Source organism: Pleurodeles waltl, chromosome 7 (genome assembly GCF_031143425.1).
Source record: "Pleurodeles waltl isolate 20211129_DDA chromosome 7, aPleWal1.hap1.20221129, whole genome shotgun sequence".
In the NCBI taxonomy this organism is placed as follows: Eukaryota; Metazoa; Chordata; class Amphibia; order Caudata; family Salamandridae; genus Pleurodeles; species Pleurodeles waltl.
This window is the reverse complement of record NC_090446.1, coordinates 1,393,787,729-1,393,809,117: the sequence shown is the minus strand read 5'-3', so window position 1 is coordinate 1,393,809,117 and position 21,389 is coordinate 1,393,787,729. Positions and strand designations below refer to the sequence as shown.

Below are 21,389 nucleotides of genomic sequence, written 5' to 3'. Positions count from 1 at the left end.
GACGTAGTTCATTGTATCCATCGCGGGTGCAATGCTTTCGCATTAGGAACACTCGCTTTTGTAACAGCCTCTAGGGCTGGAATAGGGGAAACGACTATAATGTGTTTACCCTGGGCACAAGAAGTCGTTCTTTAATAACAGCCATCTGGACAGCAGTGAGAATTCTCTCCGTTGGTGCGAATTGTTGTTCAGCAGCCGAATACAAGTGAGACTTGTTTCCAATCGGGACTGTCTCAACTTCATTAAAGGTAACATACGTAAACCCAATGGCCCCAGCTATTACCCTGATGACCAAATGTGTCTTATTATCCCGTGTATGTAAATGTTTTGCAGCTAGGAGATCTGCTTGCAACTCCCGAAGAGTATGTGTATGCTCAATCGTCCAGAATTTGCTTGAAAAATCAGGACGTATTAATTCATATAATGGTTTTATGCGTGTAGCATATTCAGGAATGTATGTTCTGCCAAAATTTAGAAAGGCCAACAATGATTGGAGTTTCTTAATCGTATTAGGTGGTTGCAATTGTGCACACTTTTCTAAAAATTGTGGCGCTAGGCTCTTACCTTCATTTGACAAGTCATATCCCAGGAATATGAGGATGAGGAAGGCAATTTTTGATTTTTTGAAGTTAAATTTGTAGCCAATTTTGGCAAACCCAACAACAATGCGGGCTACCCGTCTTAAATGTTGTAGTAATTCGTCATCTGTGAGATATATATCATCCACATATGACAATGCTTCAGGGTCTAACCCGTGTAAAGTTTCAGTCACACGAGCCTCAAACAGTATTGTTATACCCATGAGGCAAACAACAGAATTTTTCTGGGAGCCTAACGCACTAAAGCTTGTAAGATCCCTGCTTTCGGGTGCTATATTCTGGCAGAAGAAACCATTTGAGATGTCTAAAGTCGTTTTGTACTTTTTCCGCACAATGTTGTTCATTAGTGCCGCGCTATGTGAATTTTGTATAGCGTATGTACGTGTGTGTCCGTTCAAGTGTCTGTAGTCTAAGACTATTCTATATGAATGGTCCGGTTTAGCTACAGGGAATAAGGGATTATTCATCGGCGAGACACAGGGTTCAACTACTCCCTGGTATTCTAATTGCGTAAGTATTTCTCTCACCGGTGCCCTTGCTTCACGTTTTATTGGATATTGCGGTTGTGGCTGAGGTTCGCCTTTAATCGGAATTACATGATATGGAGAATCCCTATCCAACCCTACGTGATTTCTATATAAGGCAGGGGCTTGTGCTAGAGCCCATTTGATGCTATAGGACTCTGCGAGTTCTCCTGGAACAAGTGGTGAGAACGAAGGTTTAATAACCTCCTCCCCAACTGGGCAGGTGCGAACAAAGTCAGGCGGCCAATCTTGTTCAGCCAGCAAAATGTCATATATCTTGACCACACGATCCCAAAAGATTGCGTTTATAGTGCGTTCAATGTCTCCTTCCAAATGTAAAGGCCCTGTATATACCCTATCGGGTAGAGACACGCATATCTGCTGTTTCAACCTGTATGAAGTGATCAGTTGCTTTCACCTCCAGATGCTCTAGAAGATTCCGGCAAACTATTGTGACTTCTGCTGCGCTGTCTAACAGTGCTAGTGCCCAAGTCTTGTTCTTCAAGAGAACTCTCTTCCTGTGTGGCATGTCTAACTGAGACTGCCGCCACCTTTTTCTTTTTAAACTGTTGTTTTTGTTGTATCGGTTTCTCTTCCTTCTTGACAGAAACCTCTAAAAGCGTTGTGATTCCTGTCTTGGTTTCACGTACTCTGTTCTCTGCTCTGACCGCCCACCTCTCTCATTTCTCTTTTCCGATGAGTCCTGAAAGGAACAAGATTGGCGTGTATCAGTATATTGATATCTATCAGGCGTTTTCAAGTTATCCCTATTTCTGAGATTATACCTAGTCTGCGGGGTCTCCGCTCTCGGAGATTCTCCCCTTTCTTTTTTAGGTGTCTGTTGTTTTTTCTCCCAGCGCTTTTTATTACCCTCAGGTTGCTGTTTGGTATTATCTTTACTAATTTTTCCTTGAAACTGTGGTTTCTGTGGTCTAGCCCCTAGGCTATCTCGACCGATACTGGAATATGTTTCTGCTATTATTTTAGGCAGTTCCCGCTCCTGATCTAGTTGCGGGACGTCACGAAGACGCATACGCACTGCTAGTGCTACTGCCTCCCCTTTAAGATTATTTAATATTATTGAAGAAACCGTGGCAAAATTGCCCATCAGTTGCATTCCCAAATCTAAGGCTGGGGCAGCCCCGTATTCATCCTGAATCTGTTTAAGCACTTCCGGTAAGTTTGCCAATGTCGGTGTACCGTGTGCTGTTGTGTAGAGCGCGGCAAACACAGTGCCCCATGTATTACAATGTTCCACCATGGGAACCATGCCAAATGGTAAACACATAGTTAATATTCTATGTTTGTCCTGAGGTCCTGTATGGGGAAATACCGCCTCCAGCGTATTAATTTTTTGCGCCAGCCAAAATGGAGTCTCCTCCCGTTTTGCTGGAACCTTACCCACAATAGAGTGTACAGTCGCCGGGTTTATACCTGGAGCTACTGCATGTTGTTGTGCTGGAGCAGCACGCGCTGGGTTTGTATTTAATGTCTGCATCACAAATTGTACTAAGCGTCTATATGTAGCCGTTAAGTCTGAATATAAACGACGAACTTCAGCCACCGGCATATTTGCAACCGCAGGATGTGGTGTATATGTGGCCAATAAAGGCCAGGTTGGACCATCATTACTCAGTGGACCTAACCTTACCGGTAATATTGTATGGGGTAGGGCGCCATCAAGCCAATTATTATGTTCTTGATAAGATAGAGGTATCTCTAAATATGCGTACGCCCTGTACTGGCCAGGCGCATTCGCAATCGTATATGTGTGAAATGTGTTTGTGTTCCCATCAACTGCTGGAAATGTGACCCAAGAGTAAAAAAGTTCTGTTCTATAGGCTGCATGGGCGGCCACCACAAACGTGACTGGTCCCCCCTTGTTCGTAAGACCATGTGCAAGCAAATGTGCTGTGAGCGGTTGTCTCATATTAAGAGCTATTTGTATTACCTGGGGATTCACCATTAGAAAAACAGCGATGGTTCATAGAAGGCACACCAAAAACGGGGTCTTTCCTTTTAAAGTTCAAGCTTGAACAACCATCCACTATATCTAGGATTACCTATATCGTGGTGGTGGAAGTCCTCAGTGCCACGGACGTCTCCGTTAAAGGAACTGAGGGATCATTATAATATATGAGACCGAGAGAGTCTGGTGGACCCGAAAATTAGAGCCAGACCAAACGTTGGCGGCGCCATGTCACGTAGGCTCTCATTATCCTAATGAGACTACTGGATTTTTGGGTAGCTGGGTCGTTCACGGTGTGGGGGGCTAAGTCTAACCCACGGCGAAGGACCCCTGTCACCCTCAATCCGGTTTTGCTCCGGCTAACTAGCAGTGCCTCATCTCTCCCATAGGGAAGAGATGATTGGGCAGCCGAGCGCATGACATCTTAGTGCTTCTCAGGGAAGTCGTGGTCACTCAGATCCCAACCAGTTCTCTCATACAAAGTGCGGTCTCATATATGAATGACAAAGGCAGTTTGAGTTTTAAAGATTGGTTTAATAAAACGACTGCATTTTAGATAACAAAGCGTGAGCCGCAATAACCAGAACCATACAACACAGTAGGATTGAAATAGTAATGAGGAGAGTGAAACATAAGAATAACGCTATCATAGTGCTACTAGATTACGTACTCTCTTCTAAGTTCTATTTTGAGCACAGCATGTTAAGCTCTAAGCCTGCCTTTTGGGTTCCCCCCCGGTAGGACATCAACCCTCATACCTGAGCAAAGGCCTGTGATATGGATCAGCATCTGCAACAGGGCAATCAGCGTCTAGTTGTGGTTCCCTGGTCAGAATCTCCCTCTTACGTGTACCAGGACTAGGAAGTGTTTTTATAACTAACACGCTGGTGTTCTAAGAAACATCCCTACGTAAGAATGTGTACTTTCTACGAACCCTAAAGACTAAACTTCTACCACGTCTATCGGCAATGTACCAGACTGTATCCTTGACTGAAGCACAGAGCGAGCAAGAATGTATTGTTTGAGAACTCCGGTGCTGAAGTAAGCTAAACAGTGTGATAGAAGAAAATAAAACAAGACCGTGAAACTGGTTATTGAAAAATAACAGTGCAAGGCTAAATAAAATGTATCTAGAACAAAGTGCACAGAGGCCTAATGCTTTAAGCAAACGCGCAAAGGCTATATAAAAAATGGCTACACTACAGTACGACTGACTCCAGTTTGGATATGGAAGAAGATCCCTGGGTGCCCTTCAGAACCAAGGCTGTAGCCGCCGGCATGGAACCATAAGGGACCCTTGCCAATCCTAAGTAGCTCGAAGGTAAAGAATGCACAAAGATGAGGCGCATGGCTTCGTAAAATTCCTTCAATTGGGCTGGGGTGGCTCCAGCTCCCAGAAACTCGGGGAGGCATGAAGCCGACCCAGAAGTAGGCTCCGAAGATGGAGGCCTAGAGCGAGGACGCTCCTTCTCGAACGTCGCGTCGTCCGACCAACAGGGTGAAGTCTTCTTCTAATTCTTTTTGTGCTTACCCGAATGTCTTGACAATTTGGAATGGGACAAGGATGAGTGGTGATGGCTCTGCGAGCGATCTTGGGACCTTCTTCTCGACCGAGACTGGGAGCGAGGCGGAGCCAGATGCCAGGCTGCAAGTAGCTTTAGGGACCACTTCCTCAAAGCCTTTGGGCTCATGGTCGGAGCACGGCTTTGGTTTGGCTCCAAACACCACAGGCACACAAGGTGCGGATCAGTTACCGACATCATGCGGTGACAGGAGTCACAGGGCCTGAATCCGGTCATACGAGACAACATCCTCGACGCACCAATAAGTCAAAAAAACTTTGACAAAAAGTCGGAAGGCCAGTCAAAAAGCCTATATATGACCCACGACGTCCTATCCGACAACCATGATGCCAACGATGGATGCGTAGTCCTCTGGTGCCACCTAACAGCACGCAGGGGTACTGCCCGAAGAAAACTCTATGGATCCAGACTGAAGCCTGGGCCATATTCTAAGGTAAGGAATCTGCAACTAGAATTCTCTATCAGATTGGAAAATTTATGGATTTCGTTAGTCATTTAGGGTCATTAGCTTTTCCTGACATTGCTATGTACATACTTGTCTTATGTTTTGTGATAGTGTTTGGTCACAATATTGAATTTTAAATATTCTGCCAAAAATGTGTCCTGAATATCGACGACCACAACCTCATGATGGATGGATGGATGGATATATATGTGAGTATAGTCATATTTATATTTTCTTAACTTCACGTCTGTTTATATTAACAATATATCTATCTATTATATATGTTTCCAAAGTATATAGAAATGGAGCAAAGAATAGCAAACATATACATGCCTATGTATAAGTCTGTTTACAGTAATATGTAATCAGTATGCTGGGTCTAAATAAAATTATGGCTGACGGTATTGTGGCAGTCAATGTTGTGACATACAACTGGGTGTTTGAGGTTGTTTCTGATATGGTCACAACTGTAACAATAATTAAATTAATTGGTAGCTCAGGACTATTTTCATCAATCAGAAATAGCTCTCATTATAGAAAAGGCGGAGACCCTTGTCCTAGACGGAATAGCTTGAATTTCATAGCTTAGGAGGCGCTCCACAATATTCATCTGGACCTCAACCTTTAGGAACCAAAAGACAGTTCATGGTATTTAGATTCACCCATATAACACCAGCAATCTTACAGAAGAAAAAATCTTCATGGATTGACAGAGTCTGCCTGTGAAAACCCATGTCTACTTGAATCAAATTAGACACTTATGATACACTTCTTGTCTTAAGAAGGAACAAACTAAGGGACTGTTAATCCATTTTGGGATACAGCTGAACAGGAATCAGTACGAAAAATGGGCAATACCATATTCTTTGACCTGTTTTTTTACAACTATTTGTAAAAAAACAGTTCAAATTTACAGGTACTACAGTATTATCGTTTTTCGTGGTTTCATTTCTGGAGGGAATGATAATACCGTGGACAGATGCACAACACACACACAAATACAGATGGAAGAATATACAACTACATGCAAAAAGAGTTACATATATGGAAGAAATAGTAATACAAATACATATAGTTGTACTAAGGTCTGCACATACATGCACAAGTGTGAGCATGAACCCACAAACAGAGATTAACAAAAATGAAAGGACATGGAATATTATGTAAAGGTAAGGCAACATGCACGGGTGTGCAAGCACACACACACACAGCTGTGGATGAATAAACGTGTAAACACAAGCAACTGCAAACAATATCCCTAAGTCAAATAAACATTAGTGAGGAGTACAGACTTTGCTGCCAATACAGCACTGTTGTACAATATTTAACATGCCTATAAGGACTGTGAAAGCTGAGCTATGATGCTGTACAGCCATCTATGCATCTGCAATGTGGAAGGTGAAAGTGAAATGTGTGAGTTCAAGCAAGGTGTTGGCCATCTTCCACACACTAGACAAAGATCAATATATCAAAAAATGTGTTGAACAACCAAGCACCCAACCACTGCAACCAATGAATTAATAATGTGAATAAGTTGACCGAGGTTGCTGTTTAACATACATACATGCACTGCCATCAGTGTGTCAGTGAAGTTAATAAGGCCCTTATTTCATACAAATGTGCTGGTTATCCTGTCCGCTGTATCACAAGTACCATAGACTATCATACAGTTGTAATACAGAGGGTGGAACATTATCAAACGTTAAATATGGCCCTCAGTTTCTTAAGGTTACTGCACAATATCCAAATGTGATCAAAAAGCTTAATGAGATCATAAACAGAAGACCAAGAAATGCATCAGTTACCTCAATCAAAAAGTCCCCCATCCGGAGTCCTGCGCGCCAGGCAACACCACCTTCGTCTACAGATTCCAGGTACTGCAGTGCTGGAAACGCTGGTGTGGGAGTGAACTCTTCGATTGGAGTTTGAGCTGCCAAAGTGGAAAGAAACCTGGTTACACCATTCATTCAAACTGTGAGGCTGGGCCAACACCAACCTCTGCGAAGAAAAGATCAAGTGATAAAACCTTTTCGAGTGTGACAGGGAAATCTTAACTCACGAAGACATGAGGATAAAAGGAACCTAATGGCAAATGCCTGAAAATCAAACAGAAGGAAATGAGCAGTGCAGCAAATAAATATATGCCAAACCCAAAACAAAAACAGGATCTACTGACATCAGAAACAAAGGGCCTGATTCACAAAGGTAAACCTACACTTTAGTGTAAGTTTATAAATGTTTGCTATTCACAAAGGTATTTTACTAGTAGTATCTTTAATAGTGCAGTCTCACGCATGAAAAGATAGGACTGTCCTATGTTTTTAAGCGTGGAGACTCCGCGGTCATACAGATACTACTAGCAAAATAGCTTTGTGAATATCAAGCAGACATACACTCACACAGAAGTGTAAGTTTACCTTTTTGAATCAGGCCCCAAGTGCACCAAAGTACCACTAAAAATAAGGCCTTTGGAGATAGGCAACCAAAGTGTACTAACCCTGCAATAGAAAAAAGGGGTACAAAAAGCACAAAACCCATAACAGTCTCATCAAACAAACTCACAACAGTTACAATTAATTTGTAAATTTGATGGTTTGGAATTCTTTACTGTCCCTCGGAATTCAGTTAACATTCCCACCAAAAGAGCTCAAGAACAAAGAACCAACTTGGGGCATCCTGACACCAGTCCAGGGACTCAAGGAATTAAACAAACCTACCAATAAAACAGGTGTTGGGTAGACAAAGAATACATTATTTCAACACCAAAGGAAGGGTATGAAGAGATGAGAATTGAACATGTACCAGCCTGGGATCAAGAAGAGAAGCTGAGACCAGTAACACAGTGCCAAACACAATGAACAGAAAGACACAAAACCAACCAGTATCAAACTGACATTGAACACAGGTGAGGGATATATAAGCAATCAATGACTACGAGCATGGCACCAATAAAAGAGACTGCATTGATTTGGCACCAATTTCCAAACCTGAGTGCAGTCCCAGCAGATCCCTGAGTTCCCTTATCATATTTAATATTTACCTGAATCCACTGATTCAACAGACTTATTTTTATATACTTGTGAACTTAGCCATTGATGGTATATTCAATATTCCAATCAAAGTTGTGGTATTTTGGGAAGCAGATCAGTAAGAAAGCATGGCAAGGTGCTTGGCAGCAGGTTTACATGTGGAAACAAATTACTTGCTCACAATTGGTGATGGAAAGGTAGAGATATTTTCCTTTGATGAACTGTCAAGTTTCTTACTAGTATTTATTACACCCATAGCTAAGATTGAGCATTTATGAGTATAGTAGGCTATTTGTCTGTCTTTAATGGACAGAGATGCAGAAAGCAGGGTTGTTAATAACTAGCTACTACCAATGCTACTACTAATTCCAAACAGTGATCACAAGAAGGCAATTACACTGTATAACAACTGCATGTAAGATTACAGTAATTACGTTAGCATGGGGTCAACCAAGTCCCGAACATAGTACCTAGCTTCTAGGGAGCAGAATGCTACTGTGAGATTGGTAGAAGGGCTGCATAAAAGAAATTAAATGTGGCAGGTGCACCAGACTGGGTGCTAGATGGTAAGCTCCAGTTTACAAAAGACTGCCTGACTCGTAAGACCATGTAAGGTCAAATTTTCATGGACAGAGATAGAAAATCAAGTAGCACATAAGATAAAAGATGTGCCTAGCAGAAATGGGTCTTTTGAAACTCCCTAAATGTTGCTAAACAGGTTCAATCAAAGAAGAAATAGGCTACCGCTATTTTTCAGACTTGATGTAGGCTCAAGGAGCTGTTGTTCACATAATCCTCCTATCTGCTCTCAGTTACCATTGTTTTATCCTTCTACTCAGATGCAAAGTATCTAGAGACGGTACAGAGGAAGTGTGCTGTAACTGTTTTTTCAGGGGATAGTGCGTCATCTGATTTTGAACGAGCTAGTGTTCCTGCACTCAAAATTAGAATATCAGCTTAATTTACTAAGGGCCTGATTTTGATATCGGCAGATGGGTTACTCTGTCAAAACGGTGACAAATATCCCTTCAGCGGAAATCTTAATCCCATTATATCCAATAGGATTTAGATTTCGGCAGACGGGATATTGTCACCGCTGTGACAGAGTATCTGATCCACAAATATCTAAATCAGGCCCTACGTCTTTAGTGTACACTTTAAAAATATCCATAGTCTGCTAACGTTCTCCAACAGCTAACAGCAGGTGGACAATTTACCCAGAAAAGACTCTATAATCGGGAATCAGAATGCCGTAAAAGACACAGTGTTCCTAGTTTTGTGTGTTATTCCCCATTCTAGGGATTTTAAATCATAGTGCTTCGATTAGGGTGGTGTGGGAGGTTGGGGTGTTTGGGGTGCATGGGAATGGGGTGGGATATACTAGGTATAATCCTTGATTCCAGCTCAAAAATCTAGATCCCAAAATCTGTGCAACTGTTAATAGTGTAATTTCAAATGGCAGTAAATCATTTTTTTCAGAGTAATTCAAGTTTTAAAAATCACAAAGTTGAATTTTCGTTAGTAAGTGCTTATATTGGCTCAGTTAGGTGTGCAAATAGCTGTATGACTCAGGCCTTTGATTTCTAAACAGAAAGAACCAAGGGTTTGATTTGAGTTTGGAGGACAGACTACAGCCATTTGCAGAGGACATTGACTTCACGACCCATATAGACTATCATCCACCAAATTTAGAGCTAGCATCTCTGTACATGGAAAGGAAACGTCATCACAGTGGTTTCGTTTAACGCACAAACCATTTGGTGGATGGCCACTGGCTGTTTTGATGGCCATTCACCAAACTTTTATGTTTTTTTGTTTCTTAGAAACATACTCCCAAAGCGGGAGTTTGTTTAAAAAACAAAAAACAACAAATGACCTCCCCCACCACATCCTGGGATTTTTCTCCCACGATGTGGGAGTAGTTTCTTTTTTTCCTGTCCCTTACCTCAAGGTTTTTTCCTAGTGGTGATGGGCAAAAAAAAAGGCATTGCATCGTTCACCCCAAACGGATTGCAATGTCCTTCCTCCGATGCCCCTACTTAATATCGCCGTGGGATGAAGCATTCCATCAACAGAGTCAATCGGGGCTCAGTCGGCAGAATATGCACTGTCTGCCCATCTTTAAGAGGCCTGTGGATCAAGGGTTTAGCGGACAGTTTACTCCGTTCTGTGTGACGGAGTACGCTGCCACCCAAACTCTAAATCAGGCCACAACTTTGATCAATTTAAAAATGTAACAGGGGGACTAAGGCAAGAGAGTGCAACTAAAATCAACCCCAACAGACAGCGCAACTCCTGAAGAGATGACAGCAAGAACTAAACTTGAGATATTTGGCAAAGAGTAAGAGAGAGAGGTTGACTTTAATCAATTCTGAGGAAAACATATTTGAAGTCAGGGGGAGGGACCGTAGAAACGGAAATCAGTTGTAGGTAACAGTATAGAAGAGAAGAGGGACATGCTTAGGCCAGCCTCCCACCCATGTTCAGAGTTCTTGCCCTCTACTTTGGTTTTCAACAAATATTCATACATACACAGACACATACACACAACACAACGAACTGGGAATCTTAAATGTCAGCCCCTCTATACATCTGCCAATGATTCTATCATCTACCTGTGCCCAACTTTTACATAAACAGAACATTTTCTCGCCTTTGTGAAGGTAAGAACACTCCTGGGTTCTAGAAGCATCAGTTGCCGCCTGCACCAGGAGACAGTCGGTTGCGGAAGAATAAACCGTGGCATCTTACAGCACCCAGTATGTCCTCTTCAGTGGCAATGATCCACTGACGGTCCCTGGTCACCTCTACATTGATGAAGTGTGCCCATTTCACACGGGGTACCCTGTGTTCCTGTTCTTCAGCCCATGTTCAAGCCTTCCTCTTTGCCTGCCGTTAACAGCATGTTTTGTGAGTCAGCATCCATTGCGGACTGTCCATGTTGGCAGTCATGCTTCCCTCGGTGCTACCACTTTCCGAGGTCTGTTGTTGTGACCTGTGTCAAGCACTGGTGGCCATTTCAAGTCTTGGGAAGATTGAGAAATGTGTCGTATTTCCCACAGAATGCACATCACGTACTACATTGTAGCAGCTATCGTAGAACTTGAATTTTTTATTGAATTTTATGGGAGCTACAAGCTTGTAAGACGTGAGGGAATGTTCTGTATTGTACTCTACAACGTGTAGAAAACCACCTTATACAACGCCTTGGAGGCCACAACAGAACTTCGGGAAAGTTCACATTCACTATTATATAGTCAGTTTATGGCTATTACACTGCAGTAGGTATTTTAAACGTGCCGGTTTTGATTAGGTGGCAGACACCCATGCAAGTACTGTTTTGCTAATAGCAATAGATTAAATAACAACACCAACGCCATTTCTTTCAAGTTCCAGGTACTCCTCCTTTCAAGTGGGAACATTGGCTTGAAGCTTTTGAAAATTATCTCAAAGCCATTGATGAGGATACATTAATTTAAAAAAAGAAAAATACACTCCTGGTGTACAATTTGGGACCCCAAGGAAGGAGTACTTTAAAAACATTTCCTTTAGAAGTTGTAAATGTGCGCACAGTTGGTGCTGTTAGTGGTGATGTACCGAGACACAGAATGAGTATGCGTCTATTCTTAAAACCATGCATAAAAGATTCAACTCAAAGAAGAACACTGTTTTGGAAGGTCATAACGTACTTCAACAAGAATAATTGGCTGGGGAATCTATTGAAGATGTTGTGGCTACATTAAGAACATTTGCCTCTACTTGTATTTATTGGGAATTTAAAGACAAAAGAATTATTGATATGATGACTGAAAGAAGGAATAATAAGAAAATGCAGGAACTCTTATTGTCCACAGACGATTCCGTCTTTGAGTCAGCTTTAACCACAGCTAGAAGCATTCTCAACTGTGCATGAGGAAAATTAATTTAAATTGAAGATCAAATTATTTTAAATTGAAGATCAAATGAAATAAAACTGATTACAAAATAACCTGATATACGTAAATCTAAGAGTGAGACCGCCAATTGCAAGAGTGTATGTGAAACAAATAAATTGGCATCCTTTAGTGGTGGCAGCAGGTCTCATTTAGGTAATGCCAAGTTCTCTGCGTTTCTTAACCAGGTGTGTTTCAAATCTGACAAAAAGAGGCACTTTTCTCGGGTCTGCAAAGCCCCAATGAGACAGAAGACGCACTAATTCAGCTGTTAAATCTCTTAAGGTTTGTGTTTCAGATGAGGATGAAAAGGTACCCATGTTGTCCTCTAATGAATGTGAAGAGAAGGGAGTATGTGAAATGGCCACGGACAAAAACAGGAAAAAGATAGAAAACTACCTCACTGCATCCTCTCAATCAATAATAAAAATGTAGGAATAATGGCAGATTCTGTTCATGTTAATTAACAAATGTAACTATCTGTCCTTGAAGGGGTGCACCTTCAAAACACTTGCGTAAAAATATTTGTGTCTGGTGGGAAAAGAGTTGAGGTGGTGGGAAAAATTAGAGCAACTTTACAATTTGAAAACTTTGTTACCCCTACACAGATTTATGTTGTAAAAAATAGATCAATTTGTTTTGGGATGAAACGGTCAACGGCATCTCAAGATGATTCTGGATCCCAATCATTCAGAAATGGTTGTGTTAAGACAAAATTTATTTAGATCCACCCTTAGTAATGTTAATCAGGTGAAGGAGGCCAAGTGGGTGGATGAGTTTCTTCAGGTATTCAAAGATAAATTAGAGAAGCTGAAATGTTTCCAGCACTATATCACCTTTAAGGATGGGGCTTAGCCTGCAGTGCACAAAGTAGGCAAGTCCAGTGAGTTTAAGAAAAGAACTAAAACTAGAATTGTAAATATTGTGTAAATTATGTATTATCAAACCAATGGAGGATTCAAATGGCTTGCTCATGTGGCTCTAGCACTCAAATGAGATGAGACTGTGTGTTGATCTGAGGGACCTAAACTCGAATATCTAAGTTGATCGTCAACCATTAAGGGGCCAGTAGTATTCATGTCCTTTGATGTGTCTCCTGCTTACAACCAAGGAGAATGGTACGAAGACTATAGGCACTTTAAATTGTTTGTGACACGTGAAGGAGCTTCCTGCTATGTCTGAATGTCTTTTGGTTCAGCATGTGATTCCTCTGTGTTTCAGAGATTAATTAATAATTTATTTAAAGATATGGAGGGAGTCGCCTACTTTCAAGCTGATAATTTGATTCATGGGAAAGCTGACGTATGAACACAATGCAAGCATAAGGAAGATACTAGAAATCATTAATGCTAGTGCTCTTAATCTCAAAAAGGACTAATGCAAGTTTCTCCAACAAGGGGCGGTTTATCTTGATCATTTTGTGTCGTGGAAAGGTATAAAACCTAAAATGACAATTCTAGTGGGAATTGAAAATGTACCCAAACCTGTCAATAAGGATCAACTGATGACTTTCTTGGACCTCATAGAGCACTATGCAAAATGTGTTCACAATTTTGCCAGCTAAACCTCATTAAAAAAATGTTAAGCGCATGTGGGACAAAGAATGTGACAAAGTGTTTGAGTCGATTAATCTTAAAATTGCAGTTGTAAACCTCTTAAACATTTTCACACCAATGCATGAGCATCATTACTACTCATGCTAGTAACTAGGATTTGGGTGCTTTATTGATGCAAAAAGGAACTGTAGTTGTGAAGAAATTGTAGCTTTTGCTTCTAGAGTGTTACAATGCGCAAAGTCTACTTACTCCACCATAGGAAAAGAAGCCCTTGCTTTATACCCGGGCACTCAATATTTTAAAAACTTTGTGTGAGGGAACCGGTTCATCCTTAGAACCTCTCACAAACCACTGGTTGATTTGTTCAGTACTACTGGAAGTTGTAGGGGCCATCCCCCCGCTAAGAGGCAGTATAGGCTTCAGGAATATCAGTACACACTAGAATATATTGCTGGTGCGTATAATTTCCCTGCCAATTGTATATGCAAATTACCCTTGTATAAGAGGGATTTGCGAGAGGAATACTCTGATGAGATTGAGTGTTTGTGATTAGCTCAGTGGATACCATCATGGAAGAGGCACTGTCCGAAGAAGAATAAAAGCTAGCCTTTCAGGATGATACTGATGTGCAAGCGGTCATGACTTATTTTTCTCAGGGGTTGCCTGAATCAAAAGTGTTGCAGGGCAACTTCATTCCCTACAAAAGAGTGGCTGATGAAGGGGCCTAGCTAGCCGGGCCAAGATTGCAGATGCACTTTAAAGAGGCTCTGCCTAGTTACTCTGAGAATAATCCTGGCCAAAATTGGCCACCTGCTGACTCAACCTGCCCCATCCTCCTCCTGTTGCTGTTCCCTGCTGGCAGAGCTTGCTACCCATATGCTAACCCTCCCAGAGCCGACGTTACAGCGAGGGCCCAGCTGAGGACTACACCCGCATGGGGGATGACTGACAGTGGCTCCCGTTCTGGCGCTCTCTGGGGGCGCACTGACAGGCAGCCCTAAACTGCTTCATGCACGATCAATGGTGTGGCTGTGTAAGCATTTGCTTTGGCGGCTGCCGAGACTGGCGAATTTACAGTGGCTCAAATCCGGTGCCAGAGCTTCTCCATCTGTTGGACAAAAGGACTCTGTCTGATGGATACACTGTTGGACCGCAGGTTGCCTACAGTGAGCTCCTGTACCGGGTGAGCCGGAGTATTGCGGTGCCGCTGCCCTCCCGCCTTCCTCCCTCCTCTGGGTGCGGTGGATGCTGAGAGCCTGGAAGTCAAATCGAGCCTTGGCTTATCCGCAAGGGGGCGAGGTGAACCACACTGCATTGTACCCCTGATATTGACTGCGCTCCCATTACAGGCCTCTCTGCCACCTGGGGACAAACAACTATGGAAGCCTGAGCACCACCCCTGGGTTGCGCTGTGGCGGCGACCGTAGCCGCACCCACGGGTGAGGGTACGGGGGTCAGATCGGATCTAGGCCCCTGCCACTAGTGATAGTGCAATCACTTCCACAACACGATTGTTGGACACACTGCCCTTGGACATTCCTGAGCTACTTTGGGCCCTCCCCATCTGTCCTCGACCTTCACAGGTGGTCAGGGGCTGATTCAAGCCTAACTTCTGCTACCTCTTGTAGCACTCAGAAGAACACATGTGCCCATTCCGGCCTGTCTGGCTCAGTTGATAGCCCTGGCTGCCTGATGGGTGAATTGGACCCGGCTGCCAAATACGGCCCTTGCGCACCTTGATACACCTACTGAGCGCAGGGGACCCTGCAGGTCTCCACATGTGAATGTGCTTCCTTGCGACTCTCCACTGACATGCTGAACTCTGTTAGGGCCACATAAGTGTAACCCTCTCTGACGCCAGGCCTGCCTCCTCCATTAGTACCATTATCAAAGGCGGTGCACTCTAGACACTCCTGCCCACTTTCATTATTGGATCCTGCTGGATTGCCTCAGCGCAGTAATACCTTCTGCCCTTCGCTGCCTTCTTGAGATGTTGTTCACTCACTGCCCTGGTGCGGCTGTCCGGAGCTGAGACTGATCTCTCCCTTTACACTAATAGCCTGTTTGCAGGGCCGTGCCATTCACTGTATGACTGTTTAAGCGCTGGCACTTGAAACACACGTCTTGCCGACCCTTCGCCACTCCAGTGTGACTATAGGTGAATCCAATGAACTGGGCGATCCCTGGCCTCACGCACCAGCAACGGGCTGCTTACACTCTAACACCCAGGGCATACCATCACACCTGTCGTCGCTCCCTGCTGTGTCTACCAAGGACACCTCCTGACCGATTCACATCATTGGAAGACAAATTCGACACTATATTGGTGGTTACTGAGCACCCTCGGACATCCTTGGAAGCCAAAATCAACAGTGTTGCTATGGATCTCACACTGTCGCATGCGGACCATCACAAGCTTGTTGACAGAGTCAAACTAGTAGAGCAGACCCCTACAGACCTACAGTTGAAATCCATACAGGCACTATAGGAATGTGTCAGCGTGCAGGAGCGGAGAGCTGAGGATGCAGAGGGGAGATCTTGGAGAAATAACATCTGTATAATAGCTCTCCCGTCGGAGGTGGAAGGTTGAGATGCTGTGCACTATGTGGAGCAGTGGCTGCGAGAGCTGCTTCCCCCACACACACTATTGCAATATTTCTCTATCGAGCTGGCACACTGTGTTCCTGCGTGGAAGCCCCCACCCAGATCTAGTCCTCACCCAATGGTTCTCAGACTACTGCATTTTCGTGACAGACACTCCATCACACCTGAGGCCAGGAAACTCACTGAGATCAAGGTAGATAACACTCATCCTGATTTTACCATTGCGGTCTTGAGGTTACGAAGCTCTTTCCTGGCGGTGAATCCATGTCTCCGCGAACTGGACTTGAAATAATCACTTATTTTCCCAGCACGCCTCTGTGTGGTCGCAAGTGGCACCACACATTTTTTCATCTTGTTAAACAGCTGGCGCTGCTTGGAAATCTACAGCCCAGATGCTACCAGAACAACGCAATCCAATGCTTCAATGGATCTGGCACAAACCGGTGGCTGCCACCGGCATCGTCCTGGGGTGGGTCGGTCCCCTGCACCCAAGTCTGCCTCTGACTAGGAAGAGATCATCACAGAACGTCGCCGGGCACTACAACATACTGCTGCCCTTACAGAGGGGGCACGACACTCAACACTGAAGAAAACTTGCTCTGCTCTGCTAGTGATGAAACCTCGGACTAGAGGGCCCCCTCGGATGTGACTCCATAAACACCAGACGATATTATTTGACCTACTGCTCGCCTTATCTCATCTTCTACTATTCCACACATTGTCATGTACACCTAATGCATGCCTAACCTTGATCTTTTCAACCCACAGGCGACTCTTGGACTAACGGGCTGTTTCCCCTCCTGGCGACATGTCCTACGATAACTGACCCACACATGGGTTTGGTACTGATGACTCTCATTGATATTGCTTATTAAGCTGTATTGGTACTCCCTATTGTCTGTACACAAGGGTTTAGTTGCCTCTTGTGTTGCTGCTTCCTCCCTCATATAGGGATTTTGAAAATTTTCTAAATGCCAGTTACTGTTTGGTTTGGTTTGTCACTCGGTTAGTGCACTACTTGTATGGTATTCACTGTTTTTATTTTCATTATTATGTTTTATTGTTTCAAGTTGTACATGCTACATAGCCCGCTCACTCCCAACCTCATCATTGGTGTGACTTAACCCTCACACACAAGCGCAACTTTAACTCAGCTACTTGCGACCTGTTATTGCTCTGCCCACCCCGACAGTATGACATCCATTAACTTGCTAACCTGGAATGTCTGTGGCATTCAAACCCCCAAACATCAATATGCCATCTATTCTTATCATAGACGACATGCTATACATATGGTATTACTACAGTAGTCTCACTTAATGCTCCAAGAAGCAGTTAAATTACAGCAAAGCTGGCGTGTGGAAGAGAGAGGGGGGACTACAACAGGGGATTCCCGAGGATCCAGTCGAGACCCAGGTATAAACAAGTATCTACAAAAATGTCTCAACAGATATAATTTATAACCAAAAGTTGGTTGAAAGACCTCAAAGAATTAGGCTACCAGGGGAAGTGCCCATGTTCATATTTGTATTTGAATTGTTGTAACAATGGCATTGAAAGCAATAGACGGCATCCACATTTCTCATAAGAATTGTGCAGGTGAACACACAGTGCTTGTGAATATAGTGCTCGTGAACGGAGCAAGTGAAACATAAAAAAACAAGAAAAAAATATATACATATATATACACTACAGCAGATGGGCTACCGTCGTAAAATACACCTTACATACATGTGAAGAAGATGCACCTTACATACATGTGAAGAAGATGGTTTAATAAAACAATCACATGTAATAGATCGACAGTACATGCCACAATTAGCTGTATTTGATTGTCGACATTTCGACCCTTGTTTAAGGATCATCATCATGGCTAGAAATATGAGATGAAGTGCTGTAAAAAAAGGGTTAAGGAAAAAATAATAAATGAAGGAAGAATCCACAAAGAACTGACATTCCACCATTGCACCAACCTGACATACAATCCAAGAGGTTTCGGCCAAAAGCGAGTAAATCAAAAGTGGTAAATACCACAAGCAATCAAGGCACTGAAGCGACAAACCTAGTCTTACTGATCTAAAGAGAAGGTAAGCACCTATTAGTATCCATATTGAGGCGTATGGTAATCCATAGTACAAAAAAACTGAGGATAAGATTACCCATCTAAACTGTGGTTAACTCAAGCCACAAGTATCCTCTATGTATATTCCCTTAGGGTGGAGAACCACAGAGTTTGCACATCACAGCAATGTCCTCTCCACTCACCCAGGGTTGTATTATTTGTATCATAAGCTCCTAATGGGGGCAACTGGAGACATCCGAAACAAAATCGGTTTACAACACCTTATGTAAATCAAAGAGCCCATTTAGATCCCAATAATTAAAACGTTCCATACTCCCAACAGAGAAAAAACACAACTTACCTCGAGGTAATTAATAAATCACTGGCACCACGCATTAAATCTAGGATTTCTGCAGAGAAAACTACAAAAAGGTCCATATTACGAGAGGCTCAATAAAGGGTCACGCGCACTCAAGGAATCATTTGCACAGCAATTGTTCGTAATGGGCTTTGAACCCAAGGCAATGGACATTTACTTGCTGTAGGCATTTACCGTTATCCAAATGACTGTAACCTCCATAGACTAACAATCAACCTAATAAGTAATCCTAGTTAATTAGGTAAAATTAATGACCCATGTGTCCACGAGTATATTGTACCAGGATACACTCAGTCACGCTCCAGAATAACGACATGCAGAGGGTTGTTCTATTAATGATAAACCCGGAGTGGAAAAGTCAACTGTTACATACCCCAAATACTTCCCGTTGTGAAGGGAGTACAGAACATAAAACAAACCTGAAAGCATCCAATATATAGTCAAAGCAATTATCAAAACATTCAATACGGACTCCTAAAGCCGATATGGAATGAGCCCTTCAACCCAACAAAAAAAAGTCTTCGGATTTCTAAGACATCGAGCTAAAGATTATCCAGGCATAATGGGTGATACCGCTCATCTACTCCATCCAATAGATGCCATTAACTGAGTGGGGTGCTAATTCAAACCGGAAAAGAAATGTCTGCACCTCCAATACACTGGCTCAGAGGTGCCCCAGGGGGACCTGTAAAAAACCTGTGCGTGTCACTCAAAGGAAATGAACTCCATGGACTCCCAGGAGTTCACTTGTATGCACAATATCAAACAGTGATAGTATTAGGTCAGACAGGGATGACTAACTGTTACCTTACATTCAAAACGTGGCCTGGGGTTAAATACTATGCAGCCGTCATTTCACTTACTTCTCCTCGTGACCAGATGAAGCTGCTACTGCACCGCCACAAAGTAAGTTTCTTCCTTGTTAAACAGTAGCAGATGTTGAGGTGAGTGGGTTATAGATTTGCTCTTCCCCAAATGTGACGTTGGATAACTCACAGGAGCAAGTAGGTATTTCGGGATGTCCTGTTTATTTGATATACACCCCCACCATGACCGCCTTGCTTCACTCGTTCCGCCTTTCTCAACTGTCTCTCACGGTTTCCCACATTCCAGAATACCCCAGCTCCATCTATCTTGTGACATACGATACGCATGTACACGAGAACACCACAGATTTCGTTGTAGGAAACAAGGATGTTTGCTCAACTCTACTGAGGCACAGTTACCTCCTTTTCTTGTCTGAGGTACTACTACCTTTGAGGTGAACATTAAGATGCTAATCTCTAATAGAAGTGAGATCTGCAGTAGTGCATTAGGTGTACTTCATACAGTCTCCTTCTAACAATGGTGTGATATTCAAAGCAGCCTTGCTTCAGAAGTCTGTCAGTCCTTGACACTAAATATTATAAACATGTGACCTAGATCTGTGCTGGGGGGTTAAGGTTTTTCCTAAAACCTATACTGCATTTACAGTGCTGTGCGAAACCTGTTTGCCTCTGTACCAGAAAAGATTGAGATTTCTTTTCACCAGTTTAGGATTTTGGCCCAAGCAGTGATCGCAGGGGACAGAAATGACCAACTTTCCCAGTTGTCAGTAGCATTCAGCTGCACTTCTATCATACATTATCCAAGGTTGATATGGAGTATAGAAGAACTAATGAGCTGCATGTATATTGTGCTGGCAGTTTGTGTATCTTATTGTACACAGTTTTGGTGTGTAGAGTAGTAGTGTTTTTATATTTAGCCTGTGATAGTATTGGACTGGTTTCTCTCTTTGATAAAATATGTTGCTGTTGGAAGGGATATTCAGCCGCTCTGTATAGCACTTGCCAACACAGAGCCTTGGAGAAGTTCTTCTCTCTGCTTGTTCCAGCTGCTTCCAAATAATTGTTGAGATGCCCATCCATTACGGCGCAGACTGCTACTGCTGAACTAAAGCCAGTGTGCATGGAGAGGCAGAGATGTAAGGACAGGAAATTATGCCTGAGCACTTAAGTCTCCTGTAGGTTGCATTATACTGATATCTAAACACAGTAGTTACTCTCTTTGTAATTTAAAGGGCATGATTTTGTAGTTCTTTTCATGAAATGTCAACTGACATCATTCCTTTAGCCTCTAGTCTTGCCATTCTGTCGTCGTAAAACCTGGAACCAAGGCGTAACCGATTCATCAGTATTGCCTAGTAAGCCCATGCATTAGTGTTTCCTTGGGGAATTTATATGAATATCTTGTAACGTTCAGTTTTTGTGTTCTTGGTGTAGAATCTTTCTTACTCAAGGTTTGACAGTGCGGCATTAACTTGACGCCTATTGTGTTCTCTGATAAACCGCAAAAAAGATGCTTCAGAAATGAGACCGCAAGCACTGTGTACCTACAGTGGTCAGAAATTATTTTGATGCAATTTGTACAACACCCCTGTACTGACTGATGCAAGTCATCCATTTGACCCCCAGATATTGCATGGTAGCACTCTGCAGTTTGGGGACTCCAGCTTACCCCGCCAACATCACTTTGCAGTGCCAACAGCTTCTGGAAAGGACAAGCCACCCTAACTCTTGGGCTTGGCAAAGATAAAGCAAGGCTGTGCGCTCAGAGATCCCATAGCAGAAAAGATCTAGAATCCATCCTGGAGGTGAACTGATGATGTACTGGAACGTAATCTGTATCTGACTGTGACGCGCGGGTTCTATCTTCCTCTGCTGGAGAG

General features: G+C 43.0%; 1 protein-coding gene across 1 annotated transcript in view; it reads right to left on the bottom strand.

Annotated features, from left to right (window-relative positions):
* SHANK1 (SH3 and multiple ankyrin repeat domains 1) overlaps window positions 1–21,389 on the bottom strand; it is a 1,404,784-nt gene that overhangs the window by 333,889 nt on the left and 1,049,506 nt on the right. Inside the window, exon 16 of the mRNA XM_069200994.1 lies at window positions 6,926–7,050. Coding sequence (XP_069057095.1) covers window positions 6,926–7,050 — 125 coding nt within the window. The remainder of the gene's footprint in view (window positions 1–6,925; window positions 7,051–21,389) is intronic.